The sequence below is a fragment of the Haplochromis burtoni genome, unplaced genomic scaffold, assembly GCF_018398535.1.
Source record: "Haplochromis burtoni strain Fernald_Lab_line unplaced genomic scaffold, NCSU_Asbu1 Contig_718, whole genome shotgun sequence".
Taxonomy (NCBI): Eukaryota; Metazoa; Chordata; class Actinopteri; order Cichliformes; family Cichlidae; genus Haplochromis; species Haplochromis burtoni.
In genome coordinates, this window is record NW_024583079.1 from 159,480 (window position 1) to 170,155 (window position 10,676).

The 10,676-nt window shown below is 40.3% G+C and overlaps 1 protein-coding gene and 2 long non-coding RNA genes across 3 annotated transcripts in view; 1 reads left to right on the forward strand and 2 right to left on the reverse strand.

Moving 5' to 3' along the window:
• Window positions 1-9,764, reverse strand: part of LOC102303545 — a gene marked incomplete in the record, with an annotated part of 54,073 nt that extends 44,309 nt beyond the window's left edge. The window contains 3 exon segments of the mRNA XM_042215426.1: window positions 1,450-2,214; window positions 8,296-8,408; window positions 9,255-9,764. Coding sequence (XP_042071360.1) covers window positions 1,450-2,214; window positions 8,296-8,395 — 865 coding nt within the window.
• Window positions 1-10,676, forward strand: part of LOC102302033 — a 39,805-nt gene that overhangs the window by 10,637 nt on the left and 18,492 nt on the right. The window lies entirely within an intron of this gene.
• On the reverse strand, window positions 2,312-5,844 carry LOC121812653. The gene is made up of 2 exons (XR_006053225.1): window positions 3,871-5,844; window positions 2,312-3,839 (listed from the first exon to the last, which is right to left on the reverse strand). It is a non-coding gene; the product is annotated as an uncharacterized LOC121812653 (long non-coding RNA).

Genomic DNA, 10,676 nt, shown 5'->3' on the forward strand with positions numbered 1-10,676 from the left:
AGAGATCGACTTTCCTGATCCTGTTGCTCCAAGAAGCATTATTGTACGATTCTGCCTCATGCTTTCTTTGCCAAAGATATACCTCCGAAATCCATCTATGTCCATATCTTCTTCTTCCAGGGGCAGTTTGTAAACCGAGGGCAGCTTTGAGTTTGTTTTCTTGCTGATATGTTTTAGGTACTCAGCCAGACGTGCAAATTCACACTTTGTTGTGCAGACATTAACAATGATGCTTTCCTTGCTTCTTCCATCTACACCACAGTCACATCTGACCCTGACTGCATATTGTGTCTCTGACTGAAGCCCTGAAATGATGGCCTTCTCACCTCCTGAAATTGTTTGAGTCCACTCGAGGTCATTTATTGTTGAGCTGCTATCTGTTTTTGCATATTCCACTATGTAACTCAATATCTGGACATCCTCTCCAAGCTCAGCAGGCTTCTCCCAGCTCACTGATATCTCACTTGAATATGGCTGAGCTTAGGTTTTCCAGGAGGGCTGCAGGGTAAAGTTTTAATGGCATCACTGATTACATTGCTGGTCCGACACCTGCTGAGGTCACTGCTCTGCATCTGAACACATACTCTGTGTTTGGCTTCAGATCTCTCACTGTGACTTCTTCAGCCTTTGCTTCTGTCTTCTGCTGCCATCCATCCTCTCCACTGACACAGTACTCAACAGAGTAGGAGGTGATGTTCTCTGCTCCAAATCTGGGTGGAGAAATCTTCAGTGTCACACTGTTGTGGTTTATGTCAGCTACAGTCACAGTTTCAGGCTTTGAAGGAGGCTCAAAGTTCTCACTGACAGCAAATCCACCTTCATAAAGGTAGATGCTGGAACCTTCCTGAGTTCTCATTAGTTAACCCCACTGTCAGGAACTTAATCTTCTTGTTTTCCTTGTTGGCCTCTGCAAAATCACTGAAGAGTTTTGCTTTCTTCCTCATTTCATCTGCTACTTCTTTTGAAAGGTACCATTGTTCCTTCTCTACATTGTAAGTATGATAAACGTGAACGTCTGTTTTGGTTGTTTCTTTCAGGTAGTCTGATAAAGCTGAGAGGTACGGTTCATCCTTCCCCAGTGAGGTGAAAACAAAACACAGGCCATGCTCTGCACTGAGAAGTTCCTCATGTAGATTATTCTGAGATGGGACAGTCTTGGTGTTTTTCATCATGTTGGTGAAAGACTTTAAGATACTGATTTCTCTCTCTTTACAGTCCATCCACTCAGTCAGGTTTTTGCTGTTGAAAGGTGAAGAATGTCTCTTCTTCAGGATCTCAGCGAGTTCAGCCTCCTCTTCTCCTCCTCCTCTGATTGATGGTAGTCTCTTTGCTAACATTCGCTGAAATCCCAGCTTGAACTCTGAACACATTTCTTTAAAACTTTTCAGTTTTTTGCTAATCTGTGGGAACTGTTGGACAGTGGAAGTTCTCAGTGCATCGTTACACCTCTTTCCAGTTCACTGAAGTCCTCCAGGACGCTCTGTGATTCCTGAACTAATCTTATACTTATCTGACGGACGAGTTTAGCAGCAGAAGAATCTAAACTGGTCAAAGGTAACAGCCAGACCTTCATTGGTACAGCCTTTTCGTCATTGGTTCCTAGTAGTGTTGGAAGGCTTTTGTAGATTTCTACAGCTTCCTGAAATGTTGTTGGAGGTTTCTTAAGGCAAAAGTCTCCATAGAATCTGCAGGAGAATTTCTCAACACTTTTTTTGTCCTTATCTTCCATTTTCAGGGACCCTTCACCCTCTATGGAAAGCAAGGGGATGTTCTTGATCATCACCTTCAAGCTGCCCTGGATGTCTTGATGAGTTTCCTCTTTAGAAACCTCACGGTCAAACACAAAGAAAGCTTGAGCCCCATAAAGGATACCTGTGACTACATGTGTTGCTATTCCTTGCTCAAAAACATAGGGATGTTTTACGTTGCCTCTTCCAAGGTGATTCATTGACAGTTCCTGGAACTTTGTTGTAGTTTTGTAGTTCAGTGTCACTCTGGCCTGGTATTTGGATGTTTTGTGATCATTAAGATATTTGGCTGATCCTCCAACCTCAACCAGTCCTCCCAAGAAACTTGCCTTCAGGGATGCCTCAACATTTAATGCTGAAGATTTGTCCTCAATTGATTCAGATGCCACTATTTTAGATTCAGTGTTAGGTTGTTCTTGTTCTCGTCTATCTTTTTCCAGGTCATTACAGTCCCACAGTGTCATTCCTGTAAAATATGTTACCATTTATTTTGGGTATAAATAGATAAAAATAAACAAAAATACAATTAACAACTGCCTGTCTAAAAAGTCCTCTTTGTTTTATAGTGAAAGCATTATCAGTTAAATTAGTTAAAGGCTTCCACAACATCCCATAAGTGTATGTTTCTAACTCAGAGCCCACTGACAATTTGAATCCAGCCCATAATTTACATTCATTGTCACAAAAAAAGGTAAGTCTGTACATTACATTTAAACTATGATGTTTTACTTTTACATTTTAAAAATTTTGCACCCTCTCTTTGACCTAATTAAAAAAAAAAAAGTCAGTACATTTGTACTGAATAACTGCTTTTGTCTTTACTAACACCAGGAATTCTGGCAACTTAAATGTCCTTCTGTAGCTAAGTATACTTTCTTTACTTTTACATTAGCTAGCCAGGCTAAAGAAGCAGCCCTTTACACCACTGCTTCTCAGCATCTTCTTGACCAACCATGGTCGGTCGTCAACAAAATAGACGAACTGAACCTTCCTCTCGCTGCACAGCCACTCGTCCACAACTGTTGTGTCTTGGTCGTCACAGAGACATGAAACTAGCAGGCTGCACAATGCACCTCAGCGACTGAATGGCTACAGCGGGGAAAAGCAGAGTTTGTGCAAAAGCATTTACACACATAACAACTGGTGCACAAACACTAAGATCATCATCATAGTCTGCTCCCTGGACATAGAGGCAATGTCTGTCGTGTGCAGACCTTTCTATTTCCCCAGAGAACTGCCCACAGTGCTAATAACACCAGTCTTTATACCACCAGATGCAAATGTTAGCTCAGCCTTTGCCTACCTGCATGACTTGATCTCTGAACAGCAACGGACATATCCAGAAGGAGTACACATAATCGTAGGGGATTTCAACAAAGCATGCTTAAGAACTGTGACTGTGCTACCTAAATTTGTTCAACATGTGACCCATGAGAGGAAATAACACCTTGGACCATGTTTACAGATCTGTTCCCCTCCCCCACCACAGTATATCTGACCACCTCTCTCTGCTTGTTGTCCCGGCAAACACACCACTCAGAAAAAGGACAAAGCCTAACATCAGAACTTTCAACACCTTTTCTGAGGAAGCTCTGGCACAGCTGCAGAACGGTTTCGCCCTCACAGAGTGGAGAGTCTTCGAACATGTCAAACTAGAGACTCACACTGCTGCAGTGCTGGTTTACATCATGCATTGCATGGACACTGTCACCACAGAAAAGTGGGTCTGGGCCTACCCCAATTGTAAACCCTGAATGACAAGTAAGGTTCAGGCAAGTCTGCAACTGTGCACACAAATCTCAGATAACAACCCTAAAAAGGTATAGGAGGGCCAGAAACACATCACCAACTCCGCAGGTAACAGGACAAATACAGATAACATGGACATCTCATTGGCAAAGGAACTTAACCACTTCTTCGCCTGCTTTGGGAGAACTGTAGACACCCCTACGATGCACACCACCCTGCCCATAGCCTCCTCTGAGCACAGCCCACACACCAAGAACACCGGGTTTGCAATGTGTTTAGAGCAGTTAATATGAGAGAGAAGCCACAGGCCCTACATGGAATACCTGGGAGCGTGCTCAAAGCCTGCTCCTGACCAGCTGGCTCCTGTGTTCACCAGGCTATTCAACCTCTCCCTGTTACATGCCACTGTCCCTCACTGAAATCAGCAGCAATAGTCCCAGTCCCCAAGTCCACCACCATCAGTGGCCTCAATGATTACAGACCCATTGCACTGACTCCAGTGGTTGCTAAGTGCTTTGAGAAGCAGCTTCCTATAGCACATAAAGGACTGCCACCCACCCAGCTTTGACCCCCATCAGTTTGCCTATAAGGCAGGATGCAATTTCCACTGCCCTCCACTCTGCTCTGCATCACCTGGAGAATCCTGGGACTTCAGTAAGGATGCTCTTCATTGATTTCAGCTTGGCTTTTAAAACCATCATCCCAGACATCCTTATAGCCAAGCTGGTAAACCTGGACTTCTTCCCCCGCTACATGTGGATGGATCAAAAACTTTCTTACAGACCGATCATAATCTGTCAAGGTTGGCAACCGGAGATCATCCTCCCTGTCACTGAGCACTGGCTCACCGCAGGCATGTGTGCTGAGTTCTCTCTTATGCTGCATCTACACCAGCGACTGCACCCCCACACATCATCAGATTTGCAGACAGCACTCATCACCAACGATGACGACACCGCTTACATAGATGATATCCAATGTCTGACAGAATGGTGTGACCACAATAACCTGACCCTCAACACCAGGAAAACCAAGGAAGTGGTCTTAGACTTGCACAAGACAAAAACTGATCCCTCTTCCCCCTCTATATAAGGCAACTTTGTGGAGCGGGTGTCCTCCTTTAAGTTCCTCTGTACCCACATTTCTGAGGACCTATCCTGAAGTACAAACACATCAGCCTTGGTGACGAAATCCCAACAGAGCCTCCATTTCTTTAGGGTTCTAAGATAGAACAGGCTGCAGACTGACCTACTAGTGTCCTTCTATCAAGCAACAATTGAGAGTGTGCTGGTGCACACCATCCCCGTGTGTTACGCTGGTTGCACAACAGCTGATAAGAACAGACTCCAGAGAGTCATCAGAACTGCAGAGAAGGTGATTGGCTGTCCACTCTCCTCCCTGGACTCCATTGCCAGCTCTAGATGCCTCTCTAGAGTCAGGGCAAATATAAAAGACCATCTCCATCCAAGCCACCATCTATTCAACATCCTGCCCTCTGGAAAAAGGTTCAGTTCCATCAGGTGTGAAACCAATAGACTAAAGAACAGCTTCTATCCATGGGATGTCAGAACCATAAATGCAAGTTAAGACTGGGAGCAGACCTCACCCATACAATCATTCTGACCCTGCTATTTGCCATTTATTATGTTACTGCCATTTTTTTCCCCTCCGTGCAATATTTTGTCAGATGTGCAATTTCCATCCCTATCCTTAACGACCAAAGCCCTTCCACCCTTATTTTTTATTTATTATATTTCATTACAATGTCCTTGTACACACCCCCAAAATACTTCCTGTAACCCAAAAATTGTGCATATAGTGTTATTATACTGTTTTTTTTTCTTTTCTTGTATATTGTTTTCTTTGCTTTTGCACCTTTGTGGGCTTGCTACCTAATTTCACTGTGCAAGCAATAGTACAATGACAATAAAAGTTTCAAGTTTTTTCAAGTTCCATAATATTCCTGTGAAATTCTACCTTTAATGAAATGTACTTACTGATGGATCTGCTTTTTTGATTTGGTTCATTTTCTTTGTCAGACCCCCTTCCCCATGGAGGACCTCCACCCCCTGATTACCAACTTTTCAACAGTTTGTAAGTTGTACCACCAGAGCACTACGCAAGTCATAAGCAAATTTATACAGTGCCACTGCCCTCACCCCACCCGATTTGCAGAGCTGATCACTAGCTCGATCTGCTGATATGAAAGTGTGTTTGTCTTGTTAAGCAACAACCTGTATCTACAGTCATTAGGACACACAAGAGGTTGTGGAGATACTATAGGACAGGGGTGGCCAACTCCAGGCCTTGAGGGCCAGTGTCCTGCAGGTTTTAGATCTCACCCTGGGTCAACACACCTGAATCAAGTGATTAGTTCATTACCAGGCCTCTGGAGAATTTCAAGACATTTTGAGGAGGTAATTTAGCCATTTAAATCATCTGTGTAGGATCAATCACACATCTAAAATCTGCAGGACACCGGCCCTCGAGGGTTGGAGTTGCCCACCACTGCTCTAGGACTACTTTGAGACTGGAATCTACTTTGTGAACCACATGGAGGGGCAAGAGCAGGCAACATTGAAAGAACCTGAAACTACTGGCTAAGGATAATAGTAGATTTGGTAAAATCATAATTCACATTGGCAGTAATGAAACCACTTTGCCTTAATTGAAGGTCACCAAAATTAATATTGAGTCAGTCTGTAACTTTACCAAAAAATGTCTGACTGTAGTTTTACCTGGTCCTGTCCTCAATCGGTCAGAGTTGTGACATGTTAAGCTGCATATTCTCTTTAAATTACCAATTGAGTGGTATCCAAAATTTTATATAGGCTTTATAGATAATTAAAAAAATTACTGAGGAAAATCTGGTCTTGCTAGAAGAGACCACATCCATCCAACTTGCGATGGAGCAGCTCTCATTTCTAGAAATTTGAACAGATGTATTAAATCCCCCAAACATCATGACTATTCAGAGTTAGGACCAGGAAGCAGAGTTGCAATCTTACATGCCTCACTCCAACTTCTCCCCCAACCCCCCTAAAACACCCTATTCCCATAGAGACTGTAATCTCCCAGACCACCACAAAACAAATCCGCAAAAACATTTTAAACATAAAAATTCACAAAGAAGAACAATATAGCATCTTTAACTGCACCAAAGAGTAAACTATTTAAATGTAGATTATGTAGATTACTAAACAGTAGGTCTGTCATCTAAGTAGTAAACGGTTTAACCATTGATCAACATATTGATTTGCCCTGGAATACAGAAACCTGGTTACAAGATGAATATGCTAGTTTGAATGAATTATCACCCCTGAGTAATACTAAATCTAAGAACACTCAAAGGGCAGGCTAAGGAGGACAAGTGCCAGTGATTTTTCATTACAGCTTATTAATGAACTAGAGACCCTGACAGAGTTTTGGTTGATTTGAAAGCCTAACTCTTACCCTTGTGCACCTGAACTGGAAAACTCAAACGCTGGTTTTATTTGTTGTCTACCTTCCTCAGTGTTTTTAGACTTTTTAGCAAAAAAATCTGTTTTAGTGCTCATTTCAGATAAAATAATTATGGGAATTATAGTTAGCAATAGCCTCAACACTGCGTTTAATCTTTTATTTGACTCAATCGGGTTCTCTCAAAATGTAAATGAGACAACTCACCACATTAATGACTCTAGGTCGACTGTACACTGTGATCGTGCTTTCCTCCGAAACAATAAGTTCCGTTGGAGCAGTTTCAATGCCTCTCTCTGTCTCTCACTAGCTAAGTTGACCCAGAAAACAAAGTAAAGCAAATTTTCGTCTACGAGTCCGACACGGTGTTCTGACAAACCATTCTACTTTGGCAAAACGTCCTACCATAAGTAGTTAATGCACATTTCTGCTGTCCGAGTAATTCCAGCACAAATGTAAGTAGGTATGACGGTTTGCCATGTAACTTTGCCCATCAGAGTATGCTTGTAGCCCATATTCATAAAGCCAGGACGGGTTGCCACTTCATTTTACCTGTTAAAGTATGCTTGTAGGTAACATTCACGAAGGTAGCATGGTTTGGCACTTAATTTTACCCATCAGAGCAAGGGCGTAGATTTGGTTTTGGCATTGGTGGGGACAGCTGATTCAATCACCGAACCCTGCCGTGTTTCTTTTTTTTTCCTTTTTGTCTTTGCTTCTTGATCAGTCTGTCAATCTCCCGTTCCCTTCTTCCCCAAAATGAACCAAAATGTTTTGAAAGTAGGTCGATGGACCATTAAAAAAATATCTTGAAAAGTAGTTGATAGATGAAGCTAAAATTTCACAGGACTCACATATATTCAAACTTTGTACCATTAAATATTTATGCAAATTGGAAATGTTCGAGCAGGAAATGGTCTAATAATTGGCTGATTTGAGGCTAAACGAGCCAGTATGAAGTTATTTCGTCAGTGAAATACAATGGTCAAACTAAAAACTTTCCACAGCAGGTTTTGTAAAGTATAGCATCACTTCCTAGGAGAATCCTGATGTTTAAGGTCTGTGTCATACATGTGTTTCATGGCCTGGTCTCCTTTGAAAAAGAGATTTGATCTTAATGGGACTTCCAAGGTAAAGAATAAAAAAAGCAACAATATATTGCATTTTTTGTAACATCAATTCACTATTATACTTGTTAAAACAAATATATTTATCTTTCAAATATTAGAACCAGAATAAATATTTGGTTAATCCAAAGAGGTAAATTGCTTATTTACAGAGGTGATGTAAATGTGGATTATGGTTAAGTTACATTTAGTTAATACTTGTGAATCCTTACCAGGTATGACTACATCCTGGCGGCAGTCATACAGCATCCCAAGGCTGAATGGGCGGCCAAGCGCCGCAATTTCCATCGTTCTGCCGGCTTCAGTGTCCATCTCTTAGTCCAGACTAGACAACACAGACACTCTGGTTTAGTTTGATAATAGTTCAGTTTTTATTCTCCTGCTGTTCAAAATGTTAAGCGTGGCATGTATTCATCCCAGCCACTCAGAATAGGCTCTTGGTATATTACAGCAGGAAAAACACAAGTACAGTTATTTATAGACTGGTTCTGTGAAACAGCATACCAGGGCCATCTGAAGTGAATAGAGCCATAATTATTATTAATCACACTTTCATATTTGTATTTTTTTTAATCTTATAGTTATTTGGCCTCATTCTGGATTTACGAACTTAATAATTAATCTTGAATAAATAAGGTGGAGTAACTTTTGAATATTTCACATTGCCGAATTCTATTATTACAGAACAAAAACACATTTGGCTTGTAAATTACACTTGAACCTTTACACATGTAAGAGATAAAATGTAAGATAGACCAAAGATAAGCTCCATTCTTTACACATGTCTTTTTTTTCTGTTTAACACAGACCTTCATGGAAGCCATTTCATGAAGGTCTGTGTTATCAGTTTCAGCAGCTCAGTGGGTAAAGGACAGAAGCCCCTGAACTGACACACAAAAACCTCAGCAAGAGTCAAAATGTAGGGTCCATCGTTTCTAAGAGATTACTAGAGATTTAACCTTTAAGTTACACACAGCATTCACTATTGGCTAATTTAAGAAACAAAACAAAACAAAAAACATTTAAAGTATATCCAAAATCTTTGTCTAAATAATAACAAAAAAGAAAAAAAATACAGGTAAATAACAGCCACCTACATAAATCTAATTATTTATCCAAGACAAACAATAATGCATGCAGGAGAATATCAAAACAATATTGCTGTACTTACAGCTGATATATATGTGAACTTCTGAGGGAGTGCTATTGTTTCAGACATTATATACTCTGTGAGAAAGACCCGCCCCTTTAGCTTTACTTGGGAGGTACCACAGAGGAAGATCAAGCTGAGTTCACAGAAATCACATGATCTGCATAAGGACAAAAATACTACTTCTGTCTTTAATATAATACATTTAAAGTTATTTGGCATTTTCCACAAGCCAAAGATGTGCAAGATATATTTATTGAAAATTAATGGGGTTCAGGTTAAGACTGCAACTTTTTTGATGTAAAGATTTATTTTACTGAACATTTTTGCTGAAAACATTTATGCATAGGGTCAACATGAACTCTGATACGTGTGTAAAAGAACGTTGGTCTTTATGGTCACTATAAACATCACTGTTCAAATATAAGCTATTGTTTCACTTTCAGATTTAGGTTTAATGATGCAAAGATCAGGTCATTTGATACGTGACTCAAAAGAAACTACAATTGTTTATTTTAGGGACAAAAGCAGAACTAGACGCAAGAAAGCAAGAAATGTATCTTTCATATCCTTGTCCTTTAAAATGTCAGTTTCTGGTTTTGATTATATAGAAACTCTAGGGCCTCATCTCAGAAGTGTAGCCTTTATTAGAGCACAGGTGCTACACCTTAAATATGATGCACTGAGAGAAGAAAATCAGGTTTAAAAAAACAAAAAATAATTAAAAAAGACAAGAAAACAGAAGAAAATCTGGATTTCATAGTGTTACCAGTGTGCACCGGAGAGATGCTTCACTTAAAAAAAATAACACATTTGAGGTTAAAGTTTTTTGAAACATTATTGTCACTCTAAGTGTATTTCATGGAAAGATTCAATTAAAAGACTTCTTTATATATAAATTAGTGCACTTTTCTTAGATGACCCAAAAAAGGTTTGGAAGGAAGTAATCCCAGTAAAAGAGGATGTCAGACCTATGGAGTCTTTGACACCCAACATTAGTGAAACAACTAGTAGCTCAGTGTTTCAACATCTGGAAGATGCAACTGCTATCACAACTAGAGACTGATGAGGTACAACACAAATGCTACAGCAGAGGGGTGCCTAAGAAGAAGTCCATATGGAACTTGAGAATAAAGACTGCTTACCCAGCAAAAAGAACCACATTTTAAAAATCTGGGGGAAAAAATTCTGAAAACGTTTCTTATAAAAAAAAAATTGAGGCAGTCTGCGAAAGAAACTGCTTTAAAATATGACCTATGAGACTTTTGAATGTTATTATTGATCAGTCTGTTTTAATTCAATGTGCTTGCGACATGTGTATCAAATGTCTTCCACAGCAGATCGAGTGTCTGCTCTGATAACCATCTTGCCAACAACTGATAACATTGTGGAAAACTTTGAGTTTGAGGTTAATGATAGCCATAAACGTGACTGTAAAAAACA